This window comes from Lissotriton helveticus, chromosome 2_2 (assembly GCF_964261635.1).
Source record: "Lissotriton helveticus chromosome 2_2, aLisHel1.1, whole genome shotgun sequence".
Classification (NCBI taxonomy): domain Eukaryota; kingdom Metazoa; phylum Chordata; class Amphibia; order Caudata; family Salamandridae; genus Lissotriton; species Lissotriton helveticus.
Window position 1 is genome coordinate 513991255 of NC_136060.1, and position 20555 is coordinate 514011809.

At 59.2% G+C, this 20555-nt stretch overlaps 1 protein-coding gene across 1 annotated transcript in view; it reads left to right on the forward strand.

Annotated features, from left to right (window-relative positions):
* Positions 1-396: 396 nt before the first annotated feature.
* Positions 397-20555, forward strand: part of LOC144821589 (rho-related BTB domain-containing protein 2-like) — a 453559-nt gene continuing 433400 nt past the window's right edge. Inside the window, exon 1 of the mRNA XM_078678799.1 lies at positions 397-661. Coding sequence (XP_078534925.1) covers positions 498-661 — 164 coding nt within the window. The 5' untranslated portion in view covers positions 397-497. The remainder of the gene's footprint in view (positions 662-20555) is intronic.

Here is a 20555-nt window from a genome sequence, read left to right on the forward strand (position 1 = left end):
TTGTTTTTACCCCGCCTCTTCCTGTGGTTTCTCTTGTCCGTGACTCCGCCCTCTCTCGCAGTACCGCCTCTCCATGTGAGTACCAACGAGGCGAAGTCACGCCTCCTCAGGCCCCGCCTCCCCGCCCCACCTTTATGGTTCCATGACCCCGCCCCACGCTCGCGGGCCCCGCCTCTCCCCTCTGGTATCTATGTTACCTCCTAAGCAGAGCCCTTCCCACCCTATGACTTCCAATAGAGTTTGCCCCGCCCCTCTGTCACGAGCCCTGCCTCTCCCATAGGTGCTCCATGTCCCCGACTCCGCCCCCTGCTGGCCTTATCTCTCCCACTAGTATCCATTCTTCGTGAACCCGCCCTTCCTCCCGAGGCCCCGCCTCTCTTATTGGGTTTCCATGCCCCTTGACCCCGCCCTCCCCCCAGTCTCCGCCTCTCTCACTGGTTTACCCTGCCTCTTGACCCCGCCCTCTCCACAGTCCCCGCCTCTCTCATTGGTTTTCCATGCCCCTTGGCCCCGCCCCTCCTGGCCACGCCCCGGGCCTGCTGGCAGTCGGGGCTCCGGCGGCGGCGCACAATGGAGAGCGGCGGCGGCGGGAGGAGCGCGCGGCACCGGGGGGCGGCGGGGGCCGGGGAGCAGCGCGAGCGGAGCCGGAGCACCGCCTGAGGTGAGCCCGGGGGAGCCGAGGCCTGGGGGCGGGGCCTGAGCACTGACGGGGGCCCTGACGTCCCCTGGGGGGGCGGGGCCACAGACACCCCGGGGGGGGGGGCACTGACACACGGGGGGGGGGGGGGCACTGACACACGGGGGGGGGGGGGGCACTGACACACGGGGGGGGGGGGGGGGCACTGACACACGGGGGGGGGGGGGCACTGACACACGGGGGGGGGGCACTGACACACGGGGGGGGGGCACTGACACACGGGGGGGGGGGCACTGACACACGGGGGGGGGGCACTGACACACGGGGGGGGGCACTGACACACGGGGGGGGCACTGACACACGGGGGGGGGGGCACTGACACCCGGGGGGGGGGGGGGGCACTGACACGGGGGGCACTGACACACGGGGGGGGGGCACTGACACACCGGGGGGGGGGGGGGGGGCACTGACACACCGGGGGGGGGCACTGACACACCGGGGGGGGGGCACTGACACACCGGGGGGGGGGCACTGACACACCGGGGGGGGGGCACTGACACCCGGGGGGGGCACTGACACGGGGGGGGGCACTGACACGGGGGGGGCACTGACACCCCGGGGGGGGCACTGACACACGGGGGGGCACTGACACCCCGGGGGGGCACTGACACCCCGGGGGGGCGCACTGTACTGAGGGGTGTGAGGGACACTGTACTGAGGTGTGTGATGGGCACTGTACTGAGGTGTGTGATGGGCACTGTACTGGGGGGGGTGAGGGACACTGTACTGACAGGTGTGAGAGGGACACTGTACTGAGGGGGGTGAGGGACACTGTACTGACAGGTGTGAGAGGGACACTGTACTGACGGGTGTGAGAGGGGCACTGTACTGAGGGGTGTGAGGGGCACTGTACTGAGGGGGGTGAGAGGCACTGTACTGAGGGGGGTGAGGGGCACTGTACTGAGGGGTGTGAGGGACACTGTACTGAGGGGGTGTGAGGGACACTGTACTGAGGGGTGTGAGGGGCACTGTACTGAGGGGTGTGAGGGACACTGTACTGAGGGGGGTGAGGGACACTGTACTGACAGGTGTGAGAGGGACACTGTACTGAGGGGTGTGAGGGACACTGTACTGAGGGGGGTGAGGGACACTGTACTGACAGGTGTGAGAGGGACACTGTACTGACGGGTGTGAGAGGGGCACTGTACTGAGGGGTGTGAGGGGCACTGTACTGAGGAGGGTGAGAGGCACTGTACTGAGGGGGGTGAGGGGCACTGTACTGAGGGGTGTGAGGGACACTGTACTGAGGGGGGTGAGGGACACTGTACTGATGGGTGTGAGAGGGGCACTGTACTGAGGTGTGTGAGGGGCACTGTACTGAGGGGTGTGAGGGACACTGTACTGAGGGGGGTGAGGGACACTGTACTGATGGGTGTGAGAGGGGCACTGTACTGAGGGGTGTGAGGGGCACTGTACTGAGGGGGGTGAGATGCACTGTACTGAGGGGGGTGAGGGGCACTGTACTGAGGAGGTGTGAGGGACACTGTACTGAGGTGTGTGATGGGCACTGTACTGAGGGGTGTGAGGGACACTGTACTGAGGGGTGTGAGGGACACTGTACTGACGGGTGTGAGAGGGGCACTGTACTGAGGGGTGTGAGGGACACTGTACTGAGGTGTGTGATGGGCACTGTACTGAGGGGTGTGAGGGACACTGTACTGAGGGGGGTGAGGGACACTGTACTGATGGGTGTGAGAGGGGCACTGTACTGAGGGGTGTGAGGGGCACTGTACTGAGGGGGGTGAGATGCACTGTACTGAGGGGGGTGAGGGGCACTGTACTGAGGAGGTTTGAGGGACACTGTAGTGAGGAGGTGTGAGGGGCACAGTACTGAGGGGTGTGAGAGGCACTGTACTGAGGAGGTGAGGGGCACTGTACTGAGGGGGTGAGAGGCACTGTACTGAGGGGGTGAGGGGCACTGTACTGAGGGGTGTGAGGGACACTGTACTGAGGGGTGTGAGGGACACTGTACTGACGGGTGTGAGAGGGGCACTGTACTGAGGGGTGTGAGGGGCACTGTACTGAGGAAGGTGAGATGCACTGTACTGAGGGGGGTGAGATGCACTGTACTGAGGGGTGTGAGGGGCACTGTACTGAGGAGGTGTGAGGGACACTGTAGTGAGGAGGTGTGAGGGACACTGTAGTGAGGAGGTGTGAGGGACACTGTAGTGAGGAGGTGTGAGGGGCACAGTACTGAGGGGTGTGAGAGGCACTGTACTGAGGAGGTGAGGGGCACTGTACTGAGGGGGGTGAGAGGCACTGTACTGAGGGGGGTGAGAGGCACTGTACTGAGGGGTGTGAGGGGCACTGTACTGAGGGGGTGTGAGGGACACTACTGAGGGGTGTGAGGGACACTGTACTGAGGGGTGTGAGGGACACTGTACTGAGGAGGTGAGGGGCACTGTACTGAGGGGGTGAGAGGCACTGTACTGAGGGGGGTGAGGGGCACTGTACTGAGGGGTGTGAGGGGCACTGTACTGAGGGGGGTATGGGGCACTGTACTGAGGGGTGTGAGGGACACTGTACTTAGGGGGTGAGGGGCACTGTACTGAGGGGTGAGAGGCACTGTACTGAGGGGTGTGAGGAGCACTGTACTGAGGGCTCTGAGGGGCACTGTACTGAGGGGTGTGAGGGGCACTGTACTGAGGGGTGTGAGGGGCACTGTACTGAGGGGTGTGAGGGGCACTGTATTGAGGGGGGTGAGGAGCACTGTACTGAGGGGGTGTGAGGGGCTTTGTACTGAGGGGTGAGAGGCACTGTACTGAGGGGTGTGAGGAGCACTGTACTGAGGGCTCTGAGGGGCACTGTACTGAGGGGGATGAGGGGCACTGTACTGAGGGGGTATGTGGGGCACTGTACTGAGGGGGTGTGAGGGGCACTGTACTGAGGGGGTGTGAGGGGCACTGTACTGAGGGGTGAGGGGCACTGTACTGAGGGGGTGTGAGGGACACTGTACTGAGGGGTGTTAGGGGCACTGTACTGAGGGGGGTGAGAGGCACTGTACTGAGGGGGGTGAGGGGCACTGTACTGAGGGGTGTGAGGAGCACTGTACTGAGGGGGTGTGAGGCGCACTGTACTGAGGGGTGTGAGGAGCACTGTACTGAGGGGGGTGAGGGGCACTGTACTGAGGGGGGTGAGGGGCACTGTACTGAGGGGTGTGAGGGGCACTGTACTGAGGGGTGTGAGGGGCTCTGTACTGAGGGGGTCTGAGGGGCACTGTACTGAGGAGGTGTGAGGGACACTGTACTGAGGGGGTGTGAGGCGCACTGTACTGAGGGGTGTGAGGAGCACTGTACTGAGGGGGTGTGAGAGGGGCACTGTACCGAGGGGGGTGAGAGACACTGTACTGAGGGGTGTGAGGGGCACTGTACTGAGGGGTGTGAGGGGCTCTGTATTGAGGGGGTCTGTGAGGGGCACTGTACTGAGGAGGTGTGAGGGACACTGTACTGAGGGGTGTGAGGGGCACTGTACTGAGGGGTGAGAGAGGCACTGTACTGAGGGGTGTGAGGGACACTGTACTGAGGGGGTCTGTGAGGGGCACTGTACTGAGGGGTGTGAGGGACACTGTACTGAGGAGGTGTGAGGGGCACTGTACTGAGGGGTGTGAGGGACACTGTACTGAGGGGTGTGAGAGGGGCACTGTACCAAGGGGGGTGAGAGGCACTGTACTGAGGGGGTGTGAGGGGCACTGTACTGAGGGGTGCGAGGGACACTGTACTGAGGAGGTGTGAGGGACACTGTACAGAGAGGTGTGAGGGACACTGTACTGAGGGGTGTGAGGGGCACTGTACTGAGGGGTGAGAGAGGCACTGTACTGAGGGGTGTGAGGGACACTGTACTGAGGGGGTCTGTGAGGGGCACTGTACTGAGGGGTGTGAGGGACACTGTACTGAGGAGGTGTGAGGGGCACTGTACTGAGGGGTGTGAGGGACACTGTACTGAGGGGTGTGAGAGGGGCACTGTACCAAGGGGGGTGAGAGGCACTGTACTGAGGGGGTGTGAGGGGCACTGTACTGAGGGGTGCGAGGGACACTGTACTGAGGAGGTGTGAGGGACACTGTACAGAGAGGTGTGAGGGGCACTGTACTGAGGGGTTGTGAGGGACACTGTACTGAGGGGTGTGAGGGACACTGTACTGAGGGGTGTGAGAGGGGCACTGTACTGAGGGGTGTGAGGGACACTGTACTGAGAGGGGTGAGAGGCACTGTACTGAGGGGGTGTGAGGGGCACTGTACTGAGGGGTGCGAGGGACACTGTACTGAGGAGGTGCGAGGGACACTGTACTGAGGGGTGTGAGGGGCACTGTACTGAGGGGTGAGAGAGGCACTGTACTGAGGGGTGTGAGGGACACTGTACTGAGGGGGTCTGTGAGGGGCACTGTACTGAGGGGTGTGAGGGACACTGTACTGAGGAGGTGTGAGGGGCACTGTACTGAGGGGTGTGAGGGACACTGTACTGAGGGGTGTGAGAGGGGCACTGTACCAAGGGGGGTGAGAGGCACTGTACTGAGGGGGTGTGAGGGGCACTGTACTAAGGGGTGCGAGGGACACTGTACTGAGGAGGTTTGAGGGACACTGTACAGAGAGGTGTGAGGGGCACTGTACTGAGGGGGTGTGAGGGACACTGTACTGAGGGGTGTGAGGGACACTGTACTGAGGGGTGTGAGAGGGGCACTGTACTGAGGGGTGTGAGGGACACTGTACTGAGAGGGGTGAGAGGCACTGTACTGAGGGGGTGTGAGGGGCACTGTACTGAGGGGTGTGAGGGACACTATACTGAGGGGTGTGAGGGACACTACTGAGGGGTGTGAGGGACACTGTATTGAGGGGTGTAAGGGGCACGGTACTGAGGGGTGTGAGGGACACTGTACTGAGGGGGGTGAGAGACACTGTACTGAGAGGTGTGAGGGACACTGTACCGAGGGGGTGTGAGGGGCACTGTACTGAGGGGGTGTGAGGGGCACTGTACTGTGGGGTGAGAGGCACTGTACTGAGGTGTGTGAGGCACACTACTGAGGGGTGTGAGGGACACTGTACTAAGGGGGTGTGAGGGGCACTGTACTGAGGGGGTGTGAGGGGCACTGTACTGAGGGGGTGTGAGGGATACTGTACTGAGGGGGTGAGGGGCACTGTACTGAGGGGTGAGAGGCACTGTACTGAGGGGTGTGAGGAGCACTGTACTGAGGGCTCTGAGGGGCACTGTACTGAGGGGTGTGAGGGGCACTGTACTGAGGGGTGAGGGGCACTGTACTGAGGGGGTCTGTGAGGGGCACTGTACTGAGGGGTGTGAGGGGCACTGTACTGAGGGGTGTGAGGGGCACTGTACTGAGGGGGGTGAGGGGCACTGTACTGAGGGGTGCGAGGAGCACTGTACTAGGGGGTGTGAGGGGCTTTGTACTGAGGGGTGAGAGGCACTGTACTGAGGGGTGTGAGAGGGGCACTGTACTGAGGGGTGTGAGGGACACTGTACTGAGGGGTGTGAGGAGCACTGTACTGAGGGGTGTGAGGAGCACTGTACTGAGGGCTCTGAGGGGCACTGTACTGAGGGGGATGAGGGGCACTGTACTGAGGGGGTGTGAGGGGCACTGTACTTGTTAGACGGGGACCCTGAGGGTCGGCCGGATACTGCGGGAGAGATCCCCGAGGGGGACCGTCTCCGGCGATCGTACAGACAAGTTACCTCCCTCCCCACAAACAGGCACCACACCAGGTCGAGTTCAATACTTTATATAAGGTTCGTAAGGCAAGGATATCAGCGATACAGGATACCTCGGACCCGGGGGTCCTCTCACTTCTAGTCTCTGTAGGGAAAGGGGGTAGCGGGACAGTCTTGGTACCGGCTTGGTACAGGTAGTGGTAAGAGGCGAGCTCACAATCCTCGAGCTGGAGAGTCTGGGGGTCGGGCCGCGGCAGCGCCAGCAGGCCAAGACGATGGTTTCACGAGGCAGAGGGCCGCGGCAGCGCCAGCAGGCCAAGACGATGGTTTCACGAGGCAGAGGGCCGCGGCAGCGCCAGCAGGCCAAGACGATGGTTTCACGAGGCAGAGGGCCGCGGCAGCGCCAGCAGGCCAAGACGATAGTTTCACGAGGCAGAGGGCCGCGGCAGCGCCAGCAGGCCAAGACGATGGTTTCACGAGGCAGAGGGCCGCGGCAGTGCCAGCAGGCCAGTCACGGATGAGTTCTTCTCGGGTCTCTCGACTCCAGGATACAACTGCCTTCCTGGTCTGGCACTGCCCCAGTTATAGGTCTGGTCCCCTTTGATGTCCGGACCCTCGCGCCTGGGGGCCGGGAGGTCCGGGATGAGGGAGTCCAGACACCCAGCAGGGGGGTGGAGCCAGCGCCCAGGACGGCCGGGGGTGATCGACACCTGGCGGAGGAGAGCCGTTGACGATTCCTTCTCCCATTGACTCGCCAAGTGGTCACTCTGCCTCCTGGGGGGAGGTTGGTGCCTCGATGGCGGGGCCGGCCGGGCCCAGGGTTAGGGTCGAGTTGAGGCCACGCGGCCTCGTGCTGCAGTGCCCCAAGATGGCGACCGGGCCGATGTCGTGGTGTGGATGGTGACCCGGGCCAGCTGGGTCCGGAGCTGGTGTCTTGTAGTGGAGGGATTGCAGGGTACTTCGGGTGGTCGTTGGGGACTCTGGCTGGGGATGCAGGGAGAGCCAGGGTCCCGGTCCCATTGCTGGGAGGGGGGACAGCCCGAACATGCGGCCTGTCCAACAGTACTGAGGGGTGTGAGGGACACTGTACTGAGGGGGTGTGAGAGACGCTATACTGAGGAGGTGAGGGACACTGTACTGAGGGGTGTGAGGGGCACTGTACTGAGGGGTGTGAGGGATACTGTACTGAGGGGGTGTGAGGGGCACTGTACTGAGGGGGTGTGAGGGGCACTGTACTGAGGGGGGTGAGGGGCACTGTACTGTGGGGTGAGAGGCACTGTACTGAGGGGTGTGAGGGACACTGTACTGAGGGGGTGTGAGGGGCACTGTACTGAGGGGGGTGAGGGGCACTGTACTGTGGGGTGAGAGGCACTGTACTGAGGGGTGTGAGGCACACTACTGAGGGGTGTGAGGGACACTGTACTGAGGGGGTGTGAGGGGCACTGTACTGAGGGGGTGTGAGGGGCACTGTACTGAGGGGGTGTGAGGGGCACTGTACTGAGGGGGTGAGGGACACTGTACTGAGGGGGTGTGAGGGACACTGTACGGAGGGGTGAGGGGCACTGTACTGAGGGGCCAGTAACTACTGGTAACAGGTAAAGTACCACCTACGCAACCCTAACCACCTTAGGAGAATATTACGCAGGGAACCAGGACCTCACTAGTACATCTATACTAGAAGAACAACCACCTAAGCATTACAATACCTGTAGGGGTATAAGCATGAACACTTTACACATGATGCATAAACATACATTCAGTGGTGCGGCAAAGAACAATTCGCAGAAATTACATAAGCCACAACCTGTGACTGTCCCCAGGCCACCTGGCCTCTCTGGGGCTAGGACGCCCTGTGTCCCAATGTCAGGGGCCTAAACGGAGCAGCTGCCCACTAAGTGCTGGGCAGCTGGGATCTCTTCTGGGCTCTTTGCAACAACCAATGGGGCCCAAAACAACGTGGGAGCCTGGAGCCTCTCAGGGCTCGTAAGCAAGTATGTCCAGGAGCCTCGTCGTTGGAGCTCCCCCTCTGGGGGCTCGAGAGAAATGCTGCTTCGTGGGAGTCCCTCTCAGGGGACTCGGAAACTAATGCCCTGGGGGAGCACCGTGGGCTCTGCAGAAAATGCGGCTAGACATTGGGAGTCCCTCTTGGGGGACTCGAGAGAACCAAATGCCCTAGGTTGGAGCCTCTCAGGCTCTGGAGAAATGTCCCCGCAACGTAGGAGCCCCGCTCGGGGGGCTCGAATTCAAAGTAAGGCCCCTCGGGACCTCTCGGGCTACAAACACCAAAGCCCTCGCACTGGAGGGGAGGGGCGGGCACCGGAAATGTGAAATCACTATCACCAGGTCACAATGAAAAGCAAAAAGTTCAGGGGTGAACCTGCCAGAAGGGCCAAGTCCAACATGTGTCCTGGGTGTTTCAGGTGGGTGTGTCCTGGGAGTGCAGCGTGTATGTCCTGGGGGTGTGAAGCAGATGTGTCGTGCTTGTGTCCTGTGGGTGTGTCATGGGGGGTGCAGTGGGTGTGTCCTGGGGGTGCAGTGGGTGTGTCCTGAGGGTGCTGGGGGTGTGTCCTGGGTGTGTCCTGGGTGTGCCCTTGGTGTGCAGTGGGTTTGTCCTGGGTGTGCAGTGGGTGTGTCCTGGGGGTGTGTCCTTGTTGTGCAGTGGGTGTGTCCTGGGGTGTGCAGCGGGTGTGTCCTGGGTGTGCAGCAGGTGTGCAGCGGGTGTGTCCTGGAGGTGTGCAGCGGTTGTGTCCTGGGGGTGTGCAGCGGTTGTGTCCTGGGGGTGTGCAGCGGTTGTGTCCTGGGGGTGTGCAGCGGTTGTGTCGCGGGTGTGTCCTGGGGGTGTGCAGCGGGTGTGTCCTGGGGGTGTGCAGCGGGTGTGTCCTGGGTGTGTGCAGCGGGTGTGTCCTGGGTGTGTGCAGCGGGTGGGTCCTGAGTGTGCAGCGGGTGTGTCCTGGGTGTGCAGCGGGTGTGTCCTGGAGGTGTGCAGCGGGTGTGTCCTGGGTGTGCAGCGGTTGTGTCCTGGGGGTGTGCAGCGGTTGTGTCGTGGGTGTGTCCTGGGGGTGTGCAGCGGGTGTGTCCTGGGGGTGTGCAGCGGGTGTGTCCTGGGTGTGTGCAGCGGGTGGGTCCTGAGTGTGCAGCGGGTGTTTCCTGGGTGTGCAGGGGGTGTTTTCTGGGTGTGCAGCGGGTGTGTCCTGAGGGTGTTCAGTGGGTGTGTCCTGGGTGTGCTGTGGGTGTGTCCTGGGGTGTGCAGTGGGTGTGTGCTGAGGGTGTGCAGTGGGTGTGTCCTGGAGGTGTGCAATGAAGACTTTCAGAACCGAGGGGGACAGTGTGTGTGTGCGTTTTTTGTCTGTGTGTGTGTGTGTGTGTGTGTGTGTGGAAAAAGTCCTGGTGAAATCCGACATATCACAGTCCCCGACTAAATGCCCCTGTACCCAACTATTTATCAGAACATTCAATTATTCCGGGGGAGGAGGGGTGCAACCCCCCTCCCCAGCTACACCTGTGAATACAAGATTGTGTGATACCTGTAGTGTCGCGCTCTAGTCGTTACGTGAGAGCGTAATGACGTAGAGCGCGGCCGCCATTTTGGAGGTGCAGTGAGCCCCGATATCGGAGCGGTCCAGACGCTTTTCCCGGCGCTCTCCTGTATTACTTAAATAAACCTCTCACAAACCCCAAACAGTTTAGTGCCTTATTTAAGGACAATCCAGCAACATTACAATACCCATGTTTTAATTACCTAACTACATTACCTTTCGCATGTTTATCATTTTATGCACAGGAGATTAGGCGAAATCGACATACAAACCTTGCTCCACAACTTCTGAAAATAGCCGCTGACCACTAGGCCACATGCAGTCCCTCAGCTGGTGACCACTAGGCCACACCCAGTCCTTCAGCAGCTGATCACTGGGCCTCATGCATGCCCTCAGCAGCTGACCAATAGACCACATCCAGGCCCTCAGCAGCTGACCAATAGACCTCATCCAGGCCCTCAGCAGCTGACCAATAGACCTCATCCAGGCCCTCAGCAGCTGACCAATAGACCACATCCAGGCCCTCAGCAGATGACCACCAGGCCACATCCACGCCCTCAGCAGATGACCAATAGACCTCATCCAGGCCCTCAGCAGCTGACCAATAGACCACATCCAGGCCCTCAGCAGATGACCACCAGGCCACATCCACGCCCTCAGCAGATGACCACCAGGCCACATCCACGCCCTCAGCAGCTGACTATCTACACCACTGCACTCTATGCCACTCTACTGTGCACCACCGCACACTATGCCACTCTGCACTATTGTGTTCTATGTCACTGCACTCTACGCCACTCTATTCTACTTTGCACCACTGTACTTTATGCCACTGCTCTCTGTACCACTCTACTCGATGCCACTGATGTCTACTCCACAGCACTCTACGCCACTGTACTCTACTCTACTCGGCATTGCTCAACTCTGTGCCACTCTACTGTATTCTACCGCATTACACTCTGCATCATTCCATGCCAGTTTAAACTACTTTGCACTCTACCCACTCTACTCTGCACCACTGCACTTTATGCCACATCACTCTAGGCCCCTCTACTCTACAACAGTTCACTCTGAAACTCCACTCTTTGATGCTCTACTCCATTGAACTTCAGTCCACTATATGACACTCTACAACACTCATCGCCACTCTGTGCCACACCAAACCACTGCTCCACTCCCTCGATGCACTTTATTCCACTAATCTGTACCACTGCACTCTATAACAAACGACTCCACTGCACTCTATAACAAACGACTCCACTCCACTCTACAACACTCATCGCCACTCTGTGCCACACCAAACCACTGCTCCACTCCCTCCATGCCACTTTATTCCACTAATCTGTACCACTGCACTCTATGACAAACGACTCCACTCCACTCTACAACAATCTTCTCCACCCAATGCCCCCTACGCCACTCACTCTGATCTACACAACTCCTCGGCACTCTACGCCAATCCACTCTGACACTACTCTGCAACACTCAACTCCTCTCTACGCCTTCAACTATACAACATTCTACTCCTTCCACAACACTCCACACCACTCCACTCATCTACACTTTGCACCACTCTACGCCACTCCATAACACTCCACTCGACGCCACTCTCTTTTACCCAACGAACTTTTAGCCATGCTGAACAGCAACCATGCTCGATCACATCTTAACTCCGCCTGGGGTGTCTCGCCTCAGCTTATGGTGCTTGGCGGTATCCATTCAATCAATCAATCAATCAGAACATTTGTAAAGCGCACTCCTCACCCGTGAGGGTCGCAAGGGTCACATCTGCATTGGAATGCCTAAGGGAATATTGCACACCTGAAACGCCATCTTTCTCATCACACATTTAAATGTATTTATCTCATCCCTTCATTACATATTCAGAGCAGTGATGTTGGATCTGGCTTGACAGCACTGCTCTCAGCTGACCATTGGCATGGCCAATAGGTCTCGCCTTTGGGGCTTTATAAGTGTTTAGCTAGAGCTATTGGTTTTTTTTTTTTTTTTTTTTTGAAGACGTTTATTATTGTTCAAAAAGTGCAGTACATATAGCAGAGCCTGCGGGCCGGCTGCAAAAAGAAAAATCTGTGCAGTGTTGAGGCAGATGGTTGCAGGGGAAGGTATTATGCATACTTCAGGTCATTATCAGGCGTAACGTGTCACGCGAAGATTATACATAACATGTGCTTGTAGCACTCGGCCATCACTGTAAATGACGTCTCATTTTACATTTTAATCATAATTCAACCAGTAACTTTTCAACAAGAAACAGGACCGTTCACAACTGCACGTCCCAGTGTGCCTACGGTGTCCGTGTAACTCCATGCACCTGTGGAGCGTGTGGTGTGAATGTCTCTCCAACGTGTTTACGCATGTGCTAGGAGCGCACCGGTGAAGTGAGAGAGCCATGGCCGCCCTAGGTGGTCGGTGGTATAGCGGGTGGTGAACAGGGTCGATAAGCGGTGGCGTTCCACCAATTGTCCGCTCGTCGCGCGACATGTGTGGCAAACATATGTGTCGCCCCTATGACACTTTCGGTGGGTGCCACCCGCTCCCGTGTTCTCTGCCTAGGGTTCAGCCAGGGGTGCCCGTCTGTCGCAGTTTGATAGTGGGTATACCCGCAGCTGGGAAAAACAGGAATGCGTGACCATCAATATGGGAATGTGCAGAGGGAGACAGAAGTGGGGGGGGGGGGAAGTGTACTCGTGCGGGTTGTGTCAAGGCTGTGGTGTTGAGAATTGCGTTCGGGTCATTACGTGGTGGAGAGCCCTCAGTAGCGTGGCTGACTGTGTTCGCGGCCTACATGCCGGGGGGTCGGTGGCACCCTCGGGGAGGTGGGGGGTGAGCGCGGTGTGCAGCCCTGTCTATGATGTCGTCGCTCGTGGGGGGCCTGCCCGTCTCGGCTGTCGCTGCGCGATTCCCCTGGCCATGCCCTCTGCCTGCAGGGACCCCAGGATTTCATCCCAGATGTGTGCAATCGGGAACTGTCTCAGACCCGCTATCTCCTCCCCGCGCAGTGCCGTGCCCTCTGCTTTGGCCCAGTTAACGAAGGATGTGTACCAGTGCGCGGGAGCTGGCGGTTCCCTACTTTTCCAATGCCTGGTGAGGAGGCGTTTGGCCGTGATAAGGCCCAGGTCCCAGAACCGGGTTTGTGGTTTATTTTGTTTGGTCCTCTTGTACAGCCCAAGAACGCATGCCTCCCATGTGGTGGGTAGTCCCGGGCCCGTGCTGTGTACCAGGAGTGATGTCACCTCCCCCCAGTAAGTGGACAGAGTCGGGCAGCCCCAAAGCATATGCAGGATGTCAGCATCCAGCAGATCGCATCTGGGACAGGCTGCAGTGGCTATTGCGAAATATTTATTGATTCTGTCTGGCGATAGATATGCCTGGTGTAGTATGTACAGCTGAATGGTGCGGAAGCGGGAGTTACGCGGGACGTTCACAGGGCTGGCCAAGATCAGTTTCCATTCTTTATCCGTCCAGTCCCTCCCTCGGAGGATTGCCCACTTGTCCCTGATCGGCTGTGTGGGCTTCTGGGTGTGTATGAGGAGCGCCTGTGCCAACCAGTGCGTGATATGTGAGCCTCTGCCCATGACGTATAGGTATTGGATCAAGTGGTGGAGCGGTGGCTCCTCCTGGATATCTCCCCAGGATACCGTATACGTCCTCACCACTGACGCGTGTAGGAGGAATTGTCCTGCCGGCAGGCCTGTGCCCTCCGATAGTTCCGCAAATGGGAGCAAGGTCCCGTCCGCGTATAAGTCGCCCATCGTCTCCACCCCGGCAGCAATCCAGGGTTCCATGCTGCGGGACGATACCATCCCATTCCTCCGGGGGGTGCCCAGCAGGGGAAGGGCGGGAGCGTACGGTCTGACATTCTTCGTCAGCTTCAAGCAGCGGAGGAAACATTTGCGGGCTACGGCCATATGGAAGGGCAGAGGGCGAGGTCCCTTGGTCAGTGGATGAAACAGCGCGCACACCTGTGGGTACGTCCATTGGTAGTCCGCGTTGGCAGTGTCATCTAGGTGTGAGTCGCTGAGCCAGTACGTAACCCATTGCAGCTGTGCTGCCAGGTAGTACAGCTCCATATTTGGGACCGCCATCCCTCCCTCCGCCGTCGGGGAATACAATTTCGCCAGGGCCACTCGTGGGCGCCCCTTGTTCCAGATTAAGCCGCGGAGCATCGACTCTAGGTCACGAAAGATCCTCGTGGGGACGTACATCGGAATGTTTGCAAAGTGGTAGAGTAGCCTCGGTAGCGCTATCATTTTAGTCAGAGCGATCCGGCTGGGCACATTCAAGGGTAGCGTCTTCCAGAAGTTCATCTGGGCCCTCAGTGAGGACACGGCGCGCCCCAGGTTGCCCTCTAGTATATCCTGCGGGTCTCTGTAAATGTGCAGCCCGAGGTACTTAAACGTGGTTGGGTACCAGGTAAGTCGGGCGCCACCGAGATGCACCTCGCATTCCTCCAGGTCTGGGCTGAAGGCGTATACACCGGATTTGGCCCAGTTGACCCTGAGGCCCGATACCTCTGCGAAGGTCTGGAATATGTCCGATAGAATCGCAGGCACCGCGGTGAGGTCCCTCACATAGAGTAACAGGTCGTCTGCATAGAGCGAGACCGTGTGCACCCCGTCTGCTAGCGGGATCCCCCAGTCCCCTCCTTTGTCCCGTAACAGGGCTGCCAGGGGTTCGATGGCTAGGGAGAAGAGAAGGGGCGACAGGGGGCAGCCTTGTCTGGTGCCCCTGCGTACCCGCACCGCCTCTGACAGCAACCTGCCCGTCCGCACGCGGACGCTAGGTCTCTGGTAAAGCAGCCCGACCATGTCCATGAAGGCATCTCCCACGTCGAGTTTTTCCAACACCGCTCCCAGGTACGGCCATTCCACTGAGTCGAAGGCCTTCTCCAGGTCCAAGACGAGGCATCCCGACCTCGGCCAGTGTGTTGTGGCCGCCTCCTGGACTCTGAATAAGCGACGCAGGTTACGGGAAGTGCTCCTAGCCGGCATGAACCCGTTCTGGTCCGCATGTACCAGGGTCGGGACCTCCAGGGTCAAGCGGCGGGCCAGTAGGGAGGTGAATATTTCGTAATCCGTGTTTAACATGGCTAAAGGCCTGTATGATCCCATACACGTGCCATCCCTGCCTGGCTTCAGCAGCGAAACCAGGTTCGCCTCGTTTAATGAATTTGGGAGTGCCGAGTCCTCAATCGCATGTGTGTATAGCTTGAGCATCTCCGGGATCAATACGTCCGAGCAAGCCTTGAAGAACTCAGCAGGCAGGCCATCTGGGCCCGGGGACTTGCCGTTGGACAATGCGAAGATGGCCTCTCGCATTTCCTCTTGGGTGAATGGTCCCCCAAGGTCCTCCTGTTGCGTGTTCGTCAGGGAGGGCAGTTGGACATCTGCAAGGAAATCCGCGACGGTGTCTGCGGAAACCCTCATCTGTGACCTGTATAGGGCCTGATAGTGTCCCACAAACGCCTGGTGTATCTTGCTCTGTGTGTACACTATCTCCCCTCCAGTTGTCCTAATAGCGGACACCGGCTCCGTGCGGGAGTCCTGTTTGACCAGCCACGCCAGCAGTCTCCCTGGCTTGTCGCCGTTTTGGTGCACTCGCGCGGAGTGGGCCGCAAAATTAATGTGCCTCAGCCTTTCTAGTAGCGTCGTATATTCCTCGCGAGCCTCCCGTAGCCTGTCGTCCGCGCCAGCCACTGCTTCTTGCTCCCAGCGGAGCAAGTCCGCCTCCACCCTGCTCAGATCCGCCTCTAGTGCCTTCTGTATGCCCCCCTGTGTGCCCAGGCAGTGACCTCGCATCACCACTTTGAAGGCGTCCCATTCCACACTTGGAGAGGACGCCGTGCCTGAGTTGTCGGTGAAGTACTGTGCCACTCGGGCCTGCAGGGCGTCCCTGAAGGGGGCGTCCAGTAGCAGAGCGGGCTGTAATCGCCACGTGGGTATGGGCGGGTGTGGGCGTTCCCAAGCTATCGCCAACGTGTGTGGGTTATGGTCTGAGTGTGTCCGGCCGAGATATTGCGTCTCAGTGATGTGTGGGAGCGTTTCCGTTGTCACCATGAATCTGTCCAGGCGGACGTGTAGCGCATGCGCCCCCGAGAAATATGAATATACCCTGGTGCCTGGGTGGCGCGTGCGCCACGCATCTCTGAGGTCCCATTGCATTGCCCACCCAGCGAATGCCCTCGCGACCCCCAGTGATGTGGCATCTGGCCTGGGTGGGGTCGAGCGGTCCAGTATAGGGTCTAGCACTGTGTTGTAGTCACCTCCCAGTATCCAGGGGACTCCATGCCAAGGCGCTAATTTCTCCGAGAGGTGTGTTAGGAAACTTCCCTGGTCTGTGTTTGGAGAGTACACGGACGCCAGGACCACCGGCTGCCCGTCTAACCGACCCCTCACCAGCACATACCTCCCCCCCAGGTCTGTTATCACTTCAGCCATTGTGAAAGGGGTGCCTGGCCTAACCCATAGTAGTGTCCCACGGGCAAACGAGGAGTATTCTGTGGCGTATAATTGACCCCTCCATCTGCGCCGTAGTGTAACCACCTCCGCCCCACTTAGGTGTGTCTCTTGCAAGAGTGCGATCTGTACCTGCTGCCGTTTCAAGTATGAATATATTTGGTATCTGCGCGCAGGTGTGTGCATGCCCCTGATATTCCAAGTGCATATTTTAATCGTAGTCATGGTGGTGGTGCGTACCCCTCCCCATTTTCCGCACTGACAGCAGCTCCCCTAGGGGCTCTCCCATCATCAATCTCAACACGCCCATCTCCGCCCCCCGAAGTACACTTCGCATTGTCCTGGTAGTCATTGGGTAGGGGAAAAACATTAGATAACAACAACCAACTGTGGGTGAGACCCACCAAAATACCAAAGGGGCAGTGGCGAAACGGGCCACCGTCCATAATCTCAAGTGAGAGGGACAACAGTTCCAGTCTAAGGGGCAGTGCGCATAAGCACGGTTGAGTCCAAGAGGAAGTTAAGTTTGTTAAAGGGATTCTAGTTCCATCCCCAAGCCTCAAGTTGCAAGTCTTTCACCGGCCTCCAGCCGTATCCGCAGACGGCCCAGGACTGGTACGGGTCAGGGGGCAACCTCGCCAACCCCAACCCCTTCGATCACCAGCGCCACTAATGCAGTACTCACTGTGCCCGTGGTCCGTTGTTCATTCGGTAGGCATGAGGGAGAAGGGCGTGCCCCTAGGTGCACCCGGCGTCTCAATGGCCTTTGCCGCTTCCCCCTCGCCTGTGCGGCCATGGAGCATACCTCTCCGGTGGGGTCAGTGGACCAGATCAGAGGTTTGTGGCGTGACCACCGGCAAGTCTACAGAGATCTGCGAGTTCGGGATCCCGTAGATGGCCTCATCATCATCGCTGGGCGCCGTCTGTTGTCCGTCCTCGGGGTTCGTGTCCTGGGAGGGTGGGTTGCTGTGTTGGGAAACTTTCCGTAGTGCGTCACGCTGTTCCTGGAGTATCTGATCCAGCGGGGGAGAGTGCCGTGATCCTTCGTCTGCCCGCTGGGACTGTTGGGTTCCACGTCTCCGGCGGGTTCGTGGGCCTCGCCGCCTGGGCCTCGCCTCGCCCCCACGAGTGTGCTTGGGCGCTGTGTCCGTGCCCCCGTCTAGCCACTCGCTGACCTCCCCGGGTGTCCCGAAGAAGTAGGTGCTGTCTCCCGCCACCACTCTCAGCTTCGCAGGGAAGAGTAGGGAGTATTTGAGGCCTGCGGTGCGCAGTCTCTTTTTGACTTCCAGGAAATCATGTCTCTGGCGTTGCACCTGGATGGTGTAGTCGGGGAAAAACATGATCGACGCATTGTCTATGCGTATTTCACCTATGCGCCTCGTTTCCCGCAGGACTGCATCCCGGTCCCTGTAGTTCAGTATCCTGAAGAGCAGTGGTCGCGGGTTGGTGCCAGTCGCGTAGGGCCTTGTCGGCACTCGGTGCGCTCGTTCCACGACAAAGTGAGGCGATAGCGTGCCCTCCGGCAACAGGGTCCGTAGCCAGTCCTCCACATGTTGCGCGGGGTGGTTCCCCTCCCATTTTTCCGGGACGCCTACTAGTCTAATGTTATTGCGTCTCGCCCTCCCTTCCGCATCCTCGGCCCTGTCTTCCAGGAACTCCACTCTACTCAGGAGGTCCTGTACCTGCTTATCTGTTTGGGTGACTTTGGGTTCGATCTCTTTCACCGCGCCCTCCAGGACCTTGGTTCGGTCGGACAACTTCCTGTGGTCGTCCCGCAGGAGGGTCAGGTCCACAGCCACGCCATCTATCTTGGACTCCAGGGAAGTTCTGGTTTGCTGGAGCGATTGCTCCATTCGTTCTACGGCCGCCAGCACGCTGTCAAGTCTCGTGGCCAATTGTTCGGCTGCCATTTTGTCGAGCTGCTTGCTTGTTTTCCCTTTCGGCAGTGCCCCACCAGTCCCGGAGCGGGACCGCACCCCTCCTGACATGTGCGGGGGTGTGCGTCCAGCAGAGTCGTTTTCTCCGCCACCCAGGTGGCACCTCCGAGAGCACCCCCTGTCAGTGCCAAGGGTCCGTTGGTCCGGGGTTCCCCCCCCAACCGTAGTCGGCGTCTTCGTAGGGAGGGTTGTGGGGGCCCAGTGCGTCACCTCCTCACCGCAGTCCAGGTGCGCCACTCAGCCCGTAGTGTAGCGAGCGTCCCATGAAGTCGGGTGTCTCGTGCGTGGTCGGCTGTTTCCACGCGTCCTGTTCCCCTCTCACATGTGCCTTTGCGTGTGGGTGGGAGGGGGGGTCCGCAGGCGCCCCTCCAGGCGCTCTCCCCGCCGGCAGTTGCGAAGTGTGTGCCCGACCGGGGGTACCGGCAAGGTGTGGGCGGTTCCGCCTCCCCGGTCTCACCGTGCCCGGCCTCGGGTCTGTGACTCTCCGGGTAGTTCCTGATGCCGTGCTGCGCCCCAGGGGCCGCCCGAGTCTCCCCCCTTTCGTCTGGTCAGTTCGCGCACCCCAGGCGCCACCTCCGAGCTGTGTTGCAGGTGCTGGATCTCAGTTAGTCATCGGGTGGGACAGGGGCGGTAGGGCCGGGCCTCCACTGGACCCCTAGGGCTCGCCCCCAGTACGGCAGTGATCCGGTGGTAGCCTCCGGGGAGCGCGAATTAAGCGTGGCGACGAGTCGTGGGCGGCCTCTCCATCCCGGTCCCCTCGTGCCGGCCCCCGTGCCCTTGACTCTCCAGGTATCGCCCGGTGGCCTGCGATGTCCCAGGGGCCCCCCGTCTCGCCCCCTCCTCACCGGGTCTGGTCGCGCCTCCGGACCGCCTCAGGCGCACCGGCAGCGGTCCCGCTGGGGCTACGACGCGGGTGGTGTGCCTCCGCAGTCCGCTGTCCACTGGGCAGGTCAGCAGCAGCAGGGCCGGTTCATCGCTGGACCCTCTGCGTCGTCCCTCAGTGCAGCGGCAGTGCCATGACGGCCTCCTGGATGTGTGGGCCGGGGCCTGTGTGCTAGGCCCAAGCCCCGGTCTCTCGTGGTTGCTCTGCCGGCCGGGAGGTCTCTGGGTCCGCAGGGGAGTCGTAAGACGGGCCGGGGTCCGGCCCGACGGAGCCTCGGAGCAAAAATCGGCCAGTTCGCCGAGACGACCTCCACGAACGTCCGCCTGCAGTTTCCGGCGGCCTCGGTGTATTGTGGCGGATAATAGGCTCGGGGAAAGGGGAGCTTTTCACGGAGCTCTACCCGAGCACGTCCTCCGCCATTGCGTGCTTAGCCACGCCCCCCCCTAGAGCTATTGGTTTTGCCAATGTTTGTTCGCTAAGTTGGCGTGTTCAAACTCACAGAGAATATAACATGCCTCGCAGAGCAGCATATGGTCACCGGCTCTAGACGCCCCAGTTTTTTCATCCCACTTAAAGTCTGTCAGTTTATTTACAAACAGACCGGTTTGTCAGAGGAGTTCACCCAAACTCTTGGCTGCGACGGTCATTGGAGTGCTCTCAAGAACCCACGACACCTGTCTTCAGGCTTTAACCTATTCAATAACAATCCATCCTGAAATGCTGATTTGTCTTTAACATATGCTTTTCACAGTGAATACTTCAGGCCACTGCCTTCCATATACATTTTCATAATAAACAGATTAGGCCTGTAGCCTTGATCAATAATTTGGTACCATAACTGAGTCCTACTGTATTGGGCATACTCTTTCCCACAAGGAAAAAGTGGGAATAAAAGCACCCTTTTCAGTGAAAGCTCACAACTTCTGCCCACCGAAAGGCTGTACTCCAGTTAGCCAACATGTAGACAGAGCCAAAGCACCTCTCGGTAGTGTTCTTACATTTTTTTTTCTGGCGATCACAAAGTATGGTAACCGTTGCGCGGGCAAGCAAGACCTAAAAAGTTTTTTGTTTTTGAACAAGAACATGGCCGCTTGTGGCGAATGCTTTCAATATAAAATGAAATATTTAACTAAAGCTCCAGTTTGCCAAGGCTACTTTGTTGACTTTGCCAAAACTTGCTTTTTTCCGACTGCTACTTACTTCCCTGCGGCCCCTTCACTTCAACATGGAAGCCAAAATAAAGAAGAATGGCGGAGCACAGGCCAGATCAGTTCTGAAAGCACAGGCGTGCAATAAATAATAGCCTGGGCCCACTTTGTGGGCGGGAGTAATGAATTATCGGCAAAGAAGCAAGGCTATGTGCCGAGACGC